Genomic DNA, 18,604 nt, shown 5'->3' on the forward strand with positions numbered 1-18,604 from the left:
CCGATGCAGGGGTAGGATGCATGTTGGGAAATCAGCGGGAAGCAAGGGAGTGCTACAACGCCTCGGTATCTAAAGCAAAGAAAGGTGTATCGAGGGAAGTTGCCAGAAAAGAGTTGTAAATGGCTGTTGATGTACCTGCCCAATCAGGTGATAATGTCACCAAATAGGGCGTTGCCCAAAGTGAGGACAGAGATTTAGATCCTAGCTTTGGGGATTTTGATGAAGAAATAGGACCCATCGAGGACCTTGAGGAGGTCCAACTCGATGAAGAAGATCCGACAAGGGTTGTGAAAGTCGGTAAAAACTTAGAGACAACAACGAAGCAAGCACTGGTGGAATTTTTGAGGAAAAACTAGGAAGTCTTTGTCTGGTCGCATAAAGACATGGTTGGAATAGACCCTGCAGTCATTAGCCATGTCCTGAACATAGATAAGAGATTTCTGCCAGTGCAACAGAAAAGGAGGCTGCTCGACAAGGATAGATCAAAAGTTATGAAGGAAGAAGTCAAAAAGCTGAAGGAGAATGGATTCATCAGGGTAGCGCTTTATTCATCATGGGTTTCTAATCCCGTGCTTGTTCCCAAGCCGAATGGCAATTGGCGAACATGCGTGGATTTCACAGACCTTAATAAAGCCTGCCCTAAGGATTGTTTCCCACTCCCTAGAATCGACCAGCTGGTCGATGCCACTGCAGGGCACGAGATTCTCTCATTCATGGATGCATATTCCAGATACAATCAGATCAGTATGCATCCCCTTGACGAGGATCACACTAGCTTTGGAACTGATACAGGGCTCTACTGTTACAAGGCAATGCCCTTCGGTTTGAAAAACGCTGGTGCGACTTACCAGCGATTGGTCAACCATATGTTCAAGGAGCTGATTGGTACAAGCATGGAAGTATATGTCGATGACATGCTGGTTAAGTCAAAGAGGCAGAAGGGCATATAGGGGACTTGCAAGAATGCTTCAACGTCTTGAACAAATATCAGATGAAGCTAAATCCCCTCAAGTTCTCCTTCTGAGTTGGATCAGGGAATGTCTTGGGATTTATAGTAAACTCGCGAGGAATTGAGGCAAATCCCGAGAAGATCAAGGCCCTGGTTGATATGAAATCACCAATGAAGATCAAGGATGTTCAAAGCTTGACTGGAAGAATTGCTGCTCTCAGTAGATTTATTTCCAAATCGACGGAAAAATGCGTCCCACTTTTTAATCTACTCAGAGGCAACAAGAAATTTGAATGGACGGAGGAGTGCGAACGGGATTTTCAAACCTTAAAGACTCACATGTCGCAACCACCGATTCTATCAAAGCCAGTTGATAGAGAAACTTTGTTCATTTACTTGGCGGTCACAGAATACGATGCTAGTTCTGTTCTACTAAGAGAAGAAGAAGGCATGTAGAAAGCTGTTTATTATGTAAGCAAGAGGCTAATAGGAGCAGAGCTACGGTATCCACCTATTGAAAAATTAGCCTATTGCTTAATCTTTGCTTCGAGGAAGCTGCAGCCCTACTTCCAAGCTCACCCAATCACATTTTTGACCAACCAACCTCTACGACAAGTTCTACAGAAGCCAGAAGCCGCAAGACGATTATTGAAATGAGTGGTTGAACGTGGGCAGTTTGATATCTCTTACTTGCCATGAATAGCGATAAAAGGACAGGCTTTGGCCAATTTCGTCGCAGAACTCACTGGGCTTCCAGACAGCGAGCAACCATAAGGGCCTGAAGAACCTGAGTCTCAAAGCCAAACTCCTTCTTGGAAGTTGTTTACAAATGGTTCTTCTAATGAGCACCACGCAGGAGAAGGAGTGATTTTGATAACGCCTGAGGGGCATCAATTTTACTGCGCAATCAGATTTGACTTCACCGCCTCTAACAACGAAGCTGAATATGAAGCACTGATCGCAGGATTACGATTAGCCAAAAGCATGCACATAAAATCACTTGATAACTACAGTGACTCTCAGCTAGTGGTCAATCAAATCATTGGAGAATATCAGGCCGGGGACTTAAAAATGGTTGCTTACTTAAATAAAGCAAAGGATCTATTGGCACAGTTGGTAAGTACACTCTCCAGCAAGTACCTCGCGACCAAAATTCAAACCCTGATGCTTTGGCCAAGCTGGCAAGTGCCAAGGATGCTGACACTCTGAACATAGTGCCGGTTGAGCAACTATCAACACCAAGCATCCAAGCAGAAGGGACCTCTTTGGTGATACAAGCGGCGAACACATGGATGGCACCTTACATAGAGTACTTGACGCAAGGCGTGTTATTGACGGACAGAAACAAAGCCAGGACCCTTCAGCGGTAGGCTGCTAGGTATATCCTGGTCGATGGAATCTTGTACCAAAGGGGATACTCAATGACACTCCTCAGGTGTATTTCAAAAGAGAAGGCCAAAGAATTGATGAGAAAGGTCCACGAAGGCTTTTGTGGGGACCATGCTGGGGGCAGAGTTTATCAAAAAAGATCCTAAGGCAAGGATACTTCTGGCCAACAATGAATGAAGACTCAATGGAATTTGTGTGGAGGTGTGATAAATGCCAAAGGTTCTCCAAAATTCCACTAGCAGCCCCTAAGAGCTAAAACAGATGCAAAGTCTGTGGTCGTTCGCAGTCTGGGGTATATATCTAATCAGATTTCTGCCCACAGGAAAGGGCGGCGTCAAGTACGCTGTAGTGGCCGTCGATTACTTCACTAAATGGGCCGAAGCAGAGCCACTCGCAACCATAACAACGAAGAAAGTGCTGGATTTCATAATAAAAAACATCGTGTGTCGATATGGATTGCCAAGAAAGATTGTCTCAGACAACGACACCCAGTTTGATTGTGATTTGTTCACAGATTTTTGCGAACGACATGGAATTATCAAGAGCTTTTCTTCAGTTGCTCACCCTCAAGTGAACGGACAAGTCGAAGTAGTCAATAAAACGCTAAAGGATACTTTGAAGAAAAGACTTGAGGAGGCGAAGGGGGCAAGGCTAGAGCAATTGCCTGAAGTCCTTTGATCGTACAGAACTTCCCATCAAACAGCAACAAGCCATACTCCATTTTCCTTAGCTTATGGATATGAGGCTATGTTTCCTGTTGAGTTAGATCCGCCATCGCATCGAAGAATAACGTACGATCAAGGCTCTAATGACCAGTTATTGATGGAATCTCTTGATTTGATCGATGAAAAGCGAGAGCAAGCCCAACTCCGAGTGGTAGCTTACCAGCAAAAGGTCGCCCAATATTTCAATTCTAAAGTACGCGAAAGGAAATTCAATGTCGGAGACCTAGTACTTAGAAGGGTTTTTCTCAGCACCCGCGATCCAGCCGCTGGAGTACTCGGACCTAATTGGGAAGGACCATACCAAATTGAAGAAGTCCTTCAACCAGGCACCTATAAACTTTCTCGCTTAAATGGAGATCTCATCCCTCGCTATTGGAATGGAGAACACCTGTGCAAGTACTATCAATAAACAATTCTTCCTAAAGAATTGGGTTGTATTAATTTTACTTCTTACAAGTTATGAAAAAGGGTTGGTCATTTTACGTGACTGATCGCTTATAAGTGTAAGATCATTTTGTTGATCACTCGTACAGACATGTTTTGTCCATTTATTACGAGAAATAAAAGGGACTATGCGCAACCAGTCATTCTTGCCAACTATTGTATTTATTACAAGTATTTGCTCATTACGTGTGTTATTTTGCTATATTTTTAATCATTGCTATGAGCAGTAATGCTCGAACAGGTCCTAGTCAAGGCAAGTGACTGAGGACCTAAAGTTCCTCAATCACTTGGGGGGCATATAGGGCATCTAATAAGCAAAGAATATAGACAGGTATGTAAAAGCATGCTACGATACTTAGAGTATTTTTCAAAATTTTGTATTTTGTTAAATCAAACCAAAGTACTATGCTAAGTTCGGTCATGCGAACATATGTTATAATAAATGCAAGTATTATAATATCAAAAAGGAATTCTTTTACACCGTGAGCAGTTACTGCTCGAATGTAATTGTTTGTTAAAAGGAAAAAGCTGCCCACGCAGCAATTAAAGATAACAACTGTCTTTACATCACGTCCCATAGGTCATATATTGAAAAATTAAAATTAAAAGAGAAATAAGCTAAGAAGCAGGAGGGTCTTGTGGATGTTCCTGGTCAACAGCAGCTTCGGCTTCATCCTCTGCACCCTCAACACCAGTGGCCAAAGAGATTTCAGGCGAGGCTGGGGTTTTCACTCTCTTTTCTTCTTCCAAGCAAGCAGCGCACCGGGCTATTTCTGTTTGCCTCATGCGCTCGGAGAGATAGTTGAAATTGGCCTCTTGGTTGTGCTTCCAGAAATCATAGAAGCACTTGGATGTGGCACCCTTGTACCTCTCAAGATTGCTGGCGTTGGTTTTCTCGAGCTCGTTGATGCGAGCCTCCAACTTTTCAGCCTCCTGCTTGCTCTCGATCAGGCCTGCCTCGAGTTTTTTGGCTTCGTGAAAATTGATAACGTGGGACTCTTTGTACTTTTCCTTTGCCTCGAGAGCTTTGTCTAGAGCAGCCTGCTTCTCTTTCAGCTCCTCAGCCATTTTATTTTTCTCATCGAGCAATGTCGTATTTGCCTTCTGAGCCACCTCAAGCTGCTCGACATATTTTTCTTCGATGACCTTAAGCTCCTCAGCGTGCTGCTGCTCGGACGACTTGGATTGCTCAGTGATGACCCCCGAGAGGATCCGACTGGCAGTCACGGTTAGCATTTCCTGCGAGTAGCACAAAGATTGAAATGACTATACTAGATAAAAAGATTGAGTCTCAACAGGAAGAAACAACTTACACTGGCGAGCTCATTTAGGGCGCGGTTCAGGATCTGGTCGACCTCCATCGATTCAGTCCCAGCCATGGCTTCACGGCTGCGCTCATGCCTCAGGATCCTTGTCATCCTGTCCTTGGCCAATCTTAGAGTGCGACTCGATATGTCGTCCCCTATTGGAGTAGAGGTAGCTGGTTGAGTCTGGTCAGCTGGAGCCGATGGGGAAGGGGTCGACCCAACCGGTACAGACATATTTTGCTGCTCAACAGGGGATGGAGGTGGTGTTGTGTTTTTCGAAGGATCAGCCGCTGGAGGGTCCTCGGTGCAGGCCTTCTTGGCTGGAGGATCTTTGCTGCACTCCTCGCAATGCCTCCTGCTCGCCTTTTTCTTGCTCCCAGGAGCATCAGGTGCACTGTAGAAATCAAACATGTCTTCGGATGCCGTGTCTGCAAGAAGGCAAGTACACGAACAGTTAGATAGTATAAGTAAATGAGTGTGCTATGTCAGAAAAGGAAACAAAGAAAATTGCAAGTAAAATACCCGAGTTATCATTACTGATCGCTACATTATATACTCTACTGGTGTTACACTCACTCTCTGGCATGAAGAAGTGTGAATCTGAATTGGGAGTGTACTTAAAGTTTCCATCCTCGTCAAATAAGTGATAGAGAATTGGCAAACTATCTAAGAGAGAGAGATCAATACCGTTCTCATCTGAAGACTCATCGATAGGTGCAAGGGGTTAAGAAGTTTTCTTTTTTCCCTTTCCCGAAGGGGCAGGGGGAGCGGCCGCTCACGGGGTGCTATAGGGTTCCCTGATTGTCACGCAAGTTGGTCTCCTCCTTAGAGGTTGCGACACATCTGGGTGCTGCTTGGGATTTTCCTCGCCAGTGGCACTCCCCACCGTGGACTCCCTCACGTCTTGGTGAGGTGCCAGAAGCCTGGCCAGTCTCAGGTTTGCCTCAGTGACCAGCTGTTTGACGCTCTTCTCTACGTCGGACAGGCTGGCCAGTAGCGCTACTCGAAGCTCCATTTCTGGAGTAGGAGCTAGTCGCAGTCATGGACCTGAAGAAAACTAAATTTCTAAGAGAGGTGCTGATAAAATACAAGGAAAATATACGACAAGGAAAATGAAGAAGTTACCTCCTTGGGTGAAGGCTAGGTTGTTGGCGACCATGTTGGTAGTAAAAAAGTACTCTAGATGGTACTTCCCCACATTGGATTTGAAGGTGGTATCACTCAGGATAGTGCGGGTCGTTTCTTGGTGGAAAAGATGAAAGGACCCCGTATTTTCTTGGTTGGGGTTGGATTTGAGGTCGAACAGGTAGTTGACCTCGTGCGACGTAGGAACATGCCACTTCTTATGACTATAAATGATATAGAGTGCGGAGAGCATTCTATACCCATTTGGGGTTATTTGGAAAGGAGCGACCCTGAAATAGTTGGCCACTCCTTGGAAGAAAGGATGGAGAGGCAGGATTGCTCCTGCCTCAATATGATACCTCGACCAGGCGTTGAAGGTGCCTCCAGGCAGGTTTGCCCGTTGGTCTCTGGTGTGTCGAACTAAGGTTACCCCAGGAAGTCCGTACTTTCTGATATAATTGGCTGTCATCCTAATTGATATTTCACTTGGAGGAGCAACGTACCATTCGACATCTGGTCGAATGACGTTTCAGAGTTGGGCTTGATTTTGGATTTCTGGATCAGGAGTATTTTCTTCTTGACCACTGGTCGAAGGAATTTCAGCCTGAGGAGCAGGCTGATTTGAAGGAGGATTGGACGATTTCTTTTTTTTTTTGGGCTGTAGACTTTACTCGACCTATATTTTGAGGTGGGGTAGAAGGATTACTTAGGGTGTTTCGAGAAAAAGGGATCTCCAGAATTAGCCATGATGGTTGTTCTTCGTCCTCGAGCAGTTGGGCCAACAGACCGTCGTCGATTGGCCTTTCACCTCCCCACGGATCTTGCATGAAAATCTGCGAACAGAAAATGGGAGATGAGAATCTAATGGCTAGAAGGATCAAGATGTTTAAAAGTTGGAATAACGTTGCTCGTGTATAAAAGTTAAGCTTTTATACGACCAGCAACATTCTGACAAAAAACACTACATTTCAAGTGAACAGTTTGGAAAATGGATTAAAGAGTAGAAGTGAAAAGTTTCTCAGGAAATTTTTTTCGACTATGAAAGGGCGAGAAAAACCCAGTTTTTTCTACATGCTTAGAAATTGAATTTTTACTTCGATTTCACGCCCTAAAGTTATAATCCTAACTACCCAACTACTCCATGATCCCAGAAAAATGTTATTCTCCTACCAAATGTAGTGCAAATCAATATGCCCATTTACCCCCAAACAATTTCTTTCAAGAACATTCAAGAACTCAGGATACAAAACATATGTAAAATAGATATTGTATGGAATTTCAGCAACTGAAAAGGTCAATAAACTTACTTGGATAAAAGATTTAAGCAAGTTTCTGAGACACTAAGTCAGTTGGCTGGGCAGAAACTCCATGGATCGTCGAGTTCATTTGAGGTTTATACGCCTTGTTCTTCAGTGTTCTTGAAGAGAAAGTGAAAAGTAAAAAGTAAAAAATGATCTTGGGGGATTATTCATATTGATCATAGCACTATAAAAGAGGTAATAATGGAATTGCTTTTTTTAAAGCATGGGGAAACACAATAGCCATCAGACAATTTTTTGGAAACTGAAAAGATATGATTGGTTGCCTTTTTCGAAAAGGCATGGGTGGCTCTGACAGATTTGGTGGGGTGCGCAAAGGGTCAGTTCCCTAAGTTTACTTTATGCTGGTCGCAGTAAAATAAACTTGGGGGGCAAATGTTTACCCAAAAATGGCTCTTGATGACATGGCAAGAACATATTACACGTGGTTGGCACGTGGTAGCGTCAAGGTGAAGAGGTGTTGTTCGACTATCGACCAGCTCCTTGTTGCTTCATCAGATCTCACGATTAGATGCGACCAGCCTGATCGCATGCTTCGGTTTATTTCTTTTTAAGATATGTAATTTTGTAATAACTACATTTAATATCTTTTCTCTTTATTTCCTTGATACACTGATATTAAGGATAATTAAGGCCCATTGGCTCATGTAACCCCCCTTAGCCTATAAATATACGTGAGAAGGCTCAAGGAAGGGACTTTTTACTTTTGAACCTTTTTTCTGAATACACAGAGAAAGAGCGTAAGTGTGATTATCCACCAAAAATTTGTAATTCTCCTAAGACTTGTGAAACTCAAGAACCCTAGTTCTTTGATCACGACATTGGGATTCAACATCAATAATAACACTAAGTGGACGTAGGTTGTTACCACATTATTGGGGCCGAACCACTATAAATTACTTGTGTCATTTCTTAGCATGTGATTACATTCTTGATTCCTTTCTTATTTCTTTGTCCTTATTCTGACCCCGTGTCGTTGGCCAAATCGAGGGTCAACACATTGTGTTTAACTATTCTCAAAGGTTGATTTACTTGTATTTTTTTGTCTTGAGTTGTATCATAGACCAAATGTTATCTATAGCCTAATCCCTAACACTAGACATGAGTATAAACCTTGTGAGTGGAGACTTGCTTAGCAAATTGGGCATCAAGGCGATGCTTGAAACTAGAAAGATCATTTTGTCAAAAGGGGAGATTTTCGTGGGGAAGGGTTATGCTTGTGATGGAATGTATAAACTTTGTACTTCAATTGATTTTGTGAACACCAATAAAGCTTCCACTTTTTCTTATATGCTTGATAAAATTCTATTACTTTATGACATAATAGATTTGCACATATAGATTATAGTACTATCAAAGGAAAAATTAAATGATGATTGATTCATTATGATATTGTTGAGCATAATAAAAGTAAACTATGTATAAAATAAAATATGTTGGAGGATAGTAAGATTACACTATCAATATAATAAGATCTACACACAATTTTTCTTGACAGAGTCCAATAAAATATTAGAGTAGAGAAATGCAAACCCTAGTTGCAGAAGAAACTCTTTGATCTTCTTGAAAACTTCAAACCCTAGATGGAACACCACTTGAATCCTTTTAATGAAGAAGAACCAAAACCAAGTCTTATACATGAGATGCTTGTGGCTTTCTCTGGTAGGACATGAAATTTGGATTGAACGAGCCTTTAAAATTCTCAAGACAAGCACTTTCTTCATGAATTTCTTGAATAAAACTTATAATCACTAGAGAGATATAGAGGATAGAAAGAGAGTTAAAAAGTGTGATCAATGTTTACAACTCTAAAGGACCCCTTTTATAATACAGGCACCATCATTAAGTCTAACCAATAGGAATAGAGCTTTTAAACACATCAATTTCGAGCCAAAAAATGACACTTAAAAGTTGACACATGCCACATGTTTCCTATCCTCTGTCTCGAATTGGCTCATAGCTATGTGGCGACATGTCGCCTCCCCACTTCCTAGGGTACCCAAAATAACTCTTAATTACCTCCAAATGAGTCCAAACTTATAGGGTAAGCTTAGATACAACATTGTATCACTTTAGACTCATAAATGTCAATTATTAATGCCTACAACAAAAACTCATTTTTCCACTTAAACTTATGCAAAAAACCATTTAAGTGTTCTACATCACATTGTGTAAACAACTTAACCATTATATTTAACCAATCTCAGTAATTTTTTTTTAAGAAGTCTTTCCCTAGTGCTGATAGAAATTCAAACCTTCTAGATTCGATACATAGTGATATATATGAACTAAGTGCTATGTTGACTATAGGTGGAAGTAGGTATTTTATTATCTTTATTGATGATTGTTCTAGGTTTGTTGCGTAATTTTTAAACAACGCAAGTGCACGCTATTACAACAAGTAATAAAGTGTAAGTAGAGTCTCGATCCCACAGAGAATTTTTCTCTAAAAAAATTTAAGTACTAAAATTATTTCTTCTTGATTTTATCCAAAAAATAAAAAAAATTAAAAACTAAACAAAATTAAAATAAGTAATTAAAAAATATAATAACAAATAGTTTGGATTAGTGCCCTTTAAAGCATATGTTTTGAACAATGATTTATGAAAGAAATAATTGAAATGATTTTTTCCATATATTGTTTGTTTATTATTATTACTAGAATAATATTATATGAATATCATAAAATTCCCAAATTCATTATTGTGAGTACAATCTTGTATTGGTACAAGACGATTAAGATTGTAGGAAAGGATTTAAACAATTCGTAGTAAAACAAAGTTATATGGAATCTTTGGATTAAATATTGTAAGTACGGTTCACTAGTATTATGAATACATGTAATCTAGACCTAGATTACTGATGTAGTAGGACATCTTAGTGGAGGTACTTTGTATAATATACATGAACAGGATCCAAAATGTTATTGATACTTATTAAAACTGTTTACTTTATAAGTATTAATTAAACATATCAATAAGATGATCATATACAAATTGATCTTAATCCTGAAGTTATTATGAACTCTTGTTTATGTCATATGAGTTCTTTGATTCATTCGTTATGGTAATGATCAGACTGAAAACTTTTGTTTTGGGAACTCATTGATGTAAATAGTTGGGGACATAATTTAGAGATATGGAATCTATAAATTTATGATATTAGTTGAATAATGGTTCTCTTAAGGGTTGGCTTTTGCAACTGAAAGTTTATTGAGCTTAAATTCATAAATCAGTTTATGAAGTAACCTTCACTAGTAAAGTTAATGGTACTTAAGGAACGAAGATATAATTAATGATGTTAAACAGTGATTAATTCATAATTTAATTATGAACCATTAATAGAGGATTTAATTGTATGTAGTGGTTAAATCGAGGGACACTTTTTATATATTTAAAAGTACTCAATAAATAAATGTCTATAATTACAAGAGTGTAATCTCATATTTTTAGTGGAATAATAATGAGATTAGTAAATTAAGGTTATTATATTAAAGAGTTTTAATTAATAATCTAAATTTATTGGAGCTTGAAATTATAGGTTCATAGGTCCCCGAGATGGCTCTATCAACACTATTCAAAGTAAGAATTGACATTGAGAAAAATCAGGAAAAATGATATATTTGGAAGAAATTTGTTCTTCAGGGTTGTTGTACCCCCAAAATAAATACGAACTAAATCACTCAACATGAGGTACAACTGGCAGAAAAGCACATGAAGAAAGCATGCATATAGAATATCTAGCTAACTCTGGAGTGAGCAACTCAAGTTCAACTTGACAGCTTACGACAACCAGATAATCTTCAGATTTCCTCTGGCGCCGACAACCTAGTTTGAGATGCGTGATGGCCAGATCACCTTTTTTGAAACTCTGAACTTAGCCTGTGTCAGGATAGGTTAGTCCTGAGGCATTCGGCTCGAAGGAAGTGACTAGCTCGCGAAAGCCTGATCATGATGCACGGAAAACGATCCCAAAAGACTCGGGGATTCCTTATACATTCATTAATGGCTAGATTTTATTACACATTTATTACCCGATATAACAGATGAAAATTATATAGGCAATCATATCCCTATGTAAATGGAATGTTATAAAAATTTATTATTTACCATATTTATGCACGCGGTTACCCAAAGCTAATAAGGAAATCCATCTATAAATGCCAAGGAAATGGATAGAAAAAGGGGGACTGATTCTTTATATACTCAAACTCTACTGAAATTGTCAGGAATAATTTCACCCAGAGCCCTAAAGAGATCAATAAGATTGTCTCGTGGACTAGGTGGATTTTAACCACCAAACCATGTAATAGTGAGAGTGTTTGCGATATCTTTCATTTGTTCAATCACGATTTAGCAAAAGCCTAATATCTCTATTGTCAGATTTCTTAATTCACTGTTGGCGAAAAACTGTATCAACAAGGGTCAAATATGTAATTGAGAAAAAATAATTAATTAATAAATTAATTTTTGAAATCAATAAATTAATTAATTATATTTTTTAAATAAATTTTTTTTTCGAAAGTAGAATTTAAATAATTAAGATAATTAATTTTGAATTAATTAGTTTTATTTATTTAAATAATGTAAAAATAAATTTATGATAATTCAAATTAGATTTGAATTTGAAATGATATTTATTCTTTAATTAATATGATAAGATAAGTTATCAGGTTTATATATTTTTGAATAAATAATAATTAAAAGAAAATGGTTGGAATACATCCCTGAAATCAGGGATGCGTTACATGCCAACTACAATACATGCACTGTAGTTGGCATGTAACAATGCCCAATAATGGGTCTTGGATATTTCTTTTATTTATTTAATTATTTAATATTTAATTTATAATTTGAATTTTGAATTTTAAATTTAAAAAATTTAATTAATTCTTTTATAAATCTATCAGATGGAAAGAATTTTACTTAACTTTTGAAAGAAAATAATAAGCTTTTCATAGAGAGAAAAATAGATCGTATTATTTTTCTCTATCCCTGAAAACTGTATTGGACCTAATATACCAAGATCTCATGTGTGGAGAATATCTTATGAATAAGAAATTTTTCTCTACCATTACTCTATGTGCCCACACACGTTTTGAGCTGTAGAGATACATCTTGGAAGATCTTGGTTTGAGTATTTGAAGAACTGCTTTGGACTGGATGCTCGTTGGAGATACAAAAAGTAAGGATTCTTGATAGTTCTTCAACTGGTAAATCCTCATCTTTTTATTTCTCTATGATTAATGTTTAACATGTTAATGGATCTGATTATTTAAAGTTTGTTTAAATTAATTTTTTTTAAATCTCTGGCACTAATACCTTGTGTTTTCCGTTGCGCACATGGTAAACCAGTTACCAACAATTGGTACTAGAGTGGTCATTAATCCCTGCATGCATTAATTACTGTGTGGGTATAATGTGCATTCTTATATTATTGTAATATGTGATTAATGGATGGATGTTTATTTTGATGAATGTTTGTTCTTAAGAGTCGTTAATCATATGGTGTTTTGGGTTTAGGAATTGTTCTTAATTTTTTCTAGATCTACAAAATTGTAAGCCATATGGGGCATATGATTTTTTGAAATTTAATTTTCTGCAGTAGTTTGATTAATTGCAAAAGTGTAAAATGCCAAGCCACGAGCCAAAAGGGTGTCAAGAGCCTTTCAGCAACCCCAGCCTAGGCACATGGCTGCCTAGTCACACCAGCCTCGTGGCTGCCTTGCATTGCCCCCTTGCGTGTCCTTTAGGTGCGCCCCGTGGCCCCTTGCCTGTCATGCCCGCACCTGATGCCCTAGCCCACCCATGCCTGATGCATGCTTGGTACGGCTCCTGGCAACGCCTGATGCGCGCTTGGTGCGACTCCTACCCGAGCCTGATGCGTACCTGTAGCACCCCTTGCCCGCACCTGCTCCATGCGCAACCACACCTAGTTGCCGAGTTGTGCACGAGCTTTTGTGGCTTGGTAGCTGGTGGCTCTTTGAGGGGCTCCACCAAGCCGATCCCTAAAATTGCAAACATAAAATTCACTTGGCTCCTTACTCGAGCCCTACAGTGATTATTGGTTTCCTTGAATTTGTGGGATTGACCCAAATTGTTAATTTGAATTTTAAAATTCTAATTAAATTTTGAATTAAGTGGTCCAAATTCAAAATGGACAAAATGACTTATTGGACTTTTATTAGCCAAGTTCAATATTTTTAAAAGATTGTTTAAAATAATTGAAGTCATTTATAATTTAAAAATGGGCTAGATGGCATAAAAATAATAGAAGGCTCAAAAGATGGAGATGAAGATTCTACATGATGTCTTGGTTTTATTTTTATTTATATTGTAAATTATTGCAAGTGTTGTTATTTTTCTAGAAATACCCAAAACACTTGACTCACATTTATTTATTATTTATTGCTTTTATTTATTTATTTAAATGTTTGAATGTATTAAAAGTGTTTAATAACATTGTCATGCATTATAACCTATCATTCATATTACCCACACAGTATATCTAATTAAAGCATACATCTCATATCGAGTATAAACATGTTTGAATTAGGAATGTCCTCTTTGATTACATGCATTAAATGAATCATATAATTAATCTAGAACAAAGCGGTAAATTGATTTTAAGTGTTAATTTCAAAGACCTATTTAATAATTAATTTTATTAGATAGCAAATGACATTCTAAATAATTAGAGCATTTATTGACTAGATAGTTTAAGGCCTATTTAGTAGTTTGATTAAATCTTGTTTTATAATTAAATGCTTAATGAGATTAGTAATTATTATAATATAATTTAGTAAATTAATTGGAATAATTGAATTAATTAAAAATCATAAGATGTTTTGAGAAAACACATATTCTAATATGTGAGTGGGAGAAGGGGTAGTAACAATAAGTCCTATCGTCTCTATTATTAGTTAACACCGATGTTTCATGGAATGAGCCTCAAGGCGCCTTTGTTTGCGTCCCCCTAAGGATGGTTTCTCACTGTGTTATTATTCAAGGTTAACTTCTTTATAGAATAGGATTGATGATGTATTTCAAGTTTGACTAACCCTAAGACACACTCTTGAGTTAAGTCATTAATCTAAAATAATGGGTTACACTCACAAAGCTTAACTAGGCTTCCGAGCGCACTAGTTAATCTTGACCAAACTAGCGATTATTCATAAGTCAAAAGAGAAAATACTTGATTTGAAGTTTTCACTTATGAATTTGAAAAGTGTCTCAAAATTAATTTAAGAGTAGTCTGACCTACCCTAAGGTTGGTCCAATAATTTTTAAATTAATTTATCTCGGAATTAGTAATAATTGTTTTTATGTGTTATTTAAATTTGTTGCATTCATGCATCATATTTACTATTCCAATTTTTTTTTTTATATTCATAATATATGCTAAATTCAATTTTGTTTTATTTATTTATTTTAGGAATGATGAATAATTCAAACCCTGTTACTGCTTTACTTGCAAACGAGAAACTTACTGGTGATAATTTTATGAAATGGAAATCAATCATGAACATTGTTTTGATATGTGAGAATCACAAGTTTGTCTTTACTGAGGAATGTCCTAAAATCCCTGCCGCCACTGCTCCAAAAACTGCTAGGGAGAAGTATGATGCTTGGATTTTATCCAACAACAAGGCTAAGTGTTACATGCTTTCTAGTATGAGTGATGGACTCAGAAAGAAGCATGAAGACATGGAGACTGCATATGAAATATGGGAGTCTCTTGAAGCCATGTTTGGATTGCAGTCCGATCAGTGCAGACATGAGGCACTAGAACCTATATGAACATGAAAATGAAGAAGGGAGTTTCCATCAAAGAATATGTTCTAAACATGATAAATACAATGCATGATGCAGAAGTTCATGGAGCAACCGTTGATGAGAAACTCAAGTTAGTCTGATTCTTGAATCACTCATTCCATCTTTTTCCACATTTACTACCAACTATGTTATGAACAAGTTGGAGTATAATATGACCCAACTATTAAATGAGTTGCAGACGTTTGATTCACTCAATAAGAGTAATTCAAAAGTAGAAGAAGCAAATGTTGCTAATTCTAAACCTTCCTTCAAAAGGGAAAAATAAGAAGAGAAAGAAATCCCATGACAAGGACAATGACAAATAGGAAAGGAAGCCTTAAAATTCATCCAAAGGCAAGGAAAACAAAGAAAACAAAGATAACAAAGCTTCCAAGAAAAAGTAACCCAAAGAGACATGCTTTCATTGTGGAGTTAAGGGTCATTGGAAGAGAAACTATCCTAATTATCTCTAAGACCTAAAAGAAAAGAAGAAAGGTAAATATGATTTACTTGTTTTAGAAGCCAGTTTAGTGGAAGATGATACATCATCCTAGATGGTTGATTTTGGTGCCACTAACCATGTTTGCTTTTCTTTACAGATTCTTAGTTCTTCGAGGGAACTTGCTGATGAGGAGGTGACAATGAGGGTTAGCAGTGGTCAGGTCATCTCTTCCAAAGCAGTTGGAACATCCTATTTGGAATTTGATAAAAATAAATTTCTTGTTTTTGACAATGTTGATTTTATTCCTGGATTTACTAGGAACTTAATTTTAGTTTCAATGTCGCATGAACAAGGTTTCAATATTTCTTTCAATCATAATTTGATTGTTATCTCAAGATCTGGTATTGAGATATGCCATGCAAAATCCAATGATGAGTTGTATAAACTTAAGGCAAAAGAGCGATCTATATACAATTATGAAATGTTTAAAGTTGTAGACCCAATATCTATTAAACGTCTAAAAATAGATTCTGACAGTGAAACATATATATGGCATTTGAGATTGGGGCATATTGGTTTGAATAGAATTAGCAGACTAGCAAAGGAGGGACCTTTAAGAGAATTAACTGTTGGTTCTCTTCCAGTCTATGGATTCTATCTGGAAGGCAAGATGACCAAAAGACCTTTCTCTACAAAGGATTCAAGAGCCATAGAACCACTCCAACTCGTACACACTGATTTGTGTGGACCACTTAATGTGCAAGCTAGGAGGGTTTGAATATTTCATCACCTTCATTTCTAGATATGGTTACCTGCATTTGATGCAAAAGAAATTAGAAACTTTTGGAAAGTTTAAGGAATTCCAAGTTGAAGCTGAAAATCAATTAGGTAAATAACTGAAAGTTCTTCGATCTGATAGATGAGTAGAGTACTTGGATTATTAATTCGAGGACCACCTGCATGAGCATGGAATTCAATCCCAAATCACTGGACCACGAACGCCACAGCAGAATGGTGTTTCTGAAAGAAGGAACAAGACGTTATTAGACATGGTTAGATCAATGATGAGTTACTCATCATTGCCACTGTCATTTTGGGGCTATGTCATTCAATGTGCAATATACATATTGAATGTAGTTCCTTCCAATTCTCTCAAAAAGACTTTATTGGAATCATGAAATGGTACCAAACTTAGTTTACACCATTTTCATATATGGGGGGTGTCCAACACACGTGCTGAAAGGGAAGACTGGAAAGCTAGAATCTCGCACTGAACTATGCATGTTTGTGGGATATTCCAAAGAGACTAGAGGTGGTATATTTTATAGTCCTAAAGAAAACAAAACATTTGTATAGACAAATGCTACTTTTCTTGAAATGACTATATTAACAACCACAAACCTTGTAGTAAGGTTGTACTAGAGGTGATAGTCTCAGACCAAGTAATAAGATCACCAAATGTTTCCAATGAACAACGATAAGAGGAAACCACAAGTTCTAGTCAGAATGAAAGAGAGCTTCGTTGTAGTGGGAGGGTTGTTAGGCACCCAACTCGCTATGAACATGAAGTTCAAATACTTGTGTCTGACACAAACAAAGATGATCCATTGACATACATAGATGCCATGGAAGATTCTGACAAAGAAAAATGGCAAGATGCCATGAACCTGGAAATAGAATCGATGTATTCCAATTCCGTTTGGACTCTCGGAGTTATTCCTGAAAATGTTAAACCTATTTGTTGCAAATGGATATTCAAGAGACAAAAAGGAGTAGATGGGAAATGAAACTTTCAAAGCTAGGCTTGTAGCCAAGGGTTACACTCAGAGAGAAGGGGTGGCTTATGAAGAAATTTTTTCTCCTGTATCCATGCTTAAATCCATCCACATACTCTTGTCCATAGCTGCTTGCATGGATTATGAGATATGGCAAACGAATGTTAAGACAACTTTTTTGAATGATTATCTTGACGAAAAAATTTATATGTCTCAACCAGAAGGGTTCATAGTAAAAGGTCAAGAGCAAAAAGTTTGCAAGATTCTTAGGTCAATTTATGGACTCAAACAAGTTTTCAAGATCTTGGAATCTGAGCCTTGACACAAGCAAAACGTATGGTTTTGGAAAAAATGTTGATGAGCCTTGTGTCTATAAAAAAATTAGAGATGGTATCGTGGTATTCCTGGTTCTTTATGTTGATGATATCCTACTGATTGGGAATGACGTGGGAACATTGACAAAATCAAAGAAATGGATAGCCGATCAATTCCAAATGAAAGATCTTGGAGATGAAAACTATGTTCTAGGCATAAAGATCCTTCAGGATCGTCAGAACAAAGTTTTGGCTCTGTCTCAAGCTACTTATATCGATAAGGTACTGGAGAGATTCGTTATGAAAAATTTCAAGAAGGGTGATATGCCAACCTGTCATGAAATTATCCTTTCTAAAGAGCAGTGTCCTAAAACACCTCAAGAAGGATAGGATATAAGACAGTATCCCTACGCCTCTGTGGTAGGCAGTCTAATGTACGTCATGCTGTGTACAAGACTTGACATTTTTTATGCAGTAGGGATACTCAGTCATTATCAATCCAATCCTAAATTGAGTCATTGGATTGCAATAAAGAATATTCTCAAGTATCTTTAGAAAACTAGAGAATATATGCTTGTATTTTGAGGTGGTGGCCTGAACCCCACTGGACACACTGATTTGATTTTCAATCTGATAGAGATAGTCAGAAATCAAATTCTGGATTAGTGTTCACACTTGGTGGAGGAGCTGTGATCTGGTGTAGTATTAAACAAACCAATATCGCATATTCTACCATGGAAGCTGAGTACATAGAAGTTCTATTCCGATCTAGAAATTGTTCTAGATATGAATAAGCCACTTGTCCTATACTATGACAACAGCAGGGCAGTAGCTAACTTGGATGAACTGAGAAGACACAAGAGGGGATAACATATTGAAAGGAAATACCACTTGATCAGAGATATTGTTCATAGAGGAGATGTATCAGTTATGAAGATAACTTCGAAACATAACCTTGTCGTTCCTTTTACTAAGACTTTGTCTTCCAAGTATTTTAAAGA

At 37.6% G+C, this 18,604-nt stretch overlaps 1 protein-coding gene across 1 annotated transcript; it reads right to left on the reverse strand.

Annotated features, from left to right (window-relative positions):
- Positions 1–4,125: 4,125 nt before the first annotated feature.
- LOC133825524 (uncharacterized) lies at positions 4,126–5,225 on the reverse strand. Its single transcript, XM_062258453.1, has 2 exons — positions 4,821–5,225; positions 4,126–4,746 (listed from the first exon to the last, which is right to left on the reverse strand). The coding sequence occupies exons 1-2, from the start codon at positions 5,223–5,225 to the stop codon at positions 4,126–4,128; spliced, it is 1,026 nt and encodes a 341-aa protein (XP_062114437.1).
- Between the last annotated feature and the right edge of the window lie 13,379 nt (positions 5,226–18,604).

Source organism: Humulus lupulus, chromosome 3 (assembly GCF_963169125.1).
Source record: "Humulus lupulus chromosome 3, drHumLupu1.1, whole genome shotgun sequence".
Classification (NCBI taxonomy): domain Eukaryota; kingdom Viridiplantae; phylum Streptophyta; class Magnoliopsida; order Rosales; family Cannabaceae; genus Humulus; species Humulus lupulus.

Coding starts and splice junctions, on each gene's coding strand:
- LOC133825524 (XM_062258453.1), bottom strand. CDS start 5,225: ATGTTTGATTTCTACAGTGCACCTGATGCTCCTGGGAGCAAGAAAAAG. Junction 4,747..4,820: donor CCCTAAATGAGCTCGCCAGT/GTAAGTTGTTTC, acceptor TGCTACTCGCAG/GAAATGCTAACCGTGACTGC.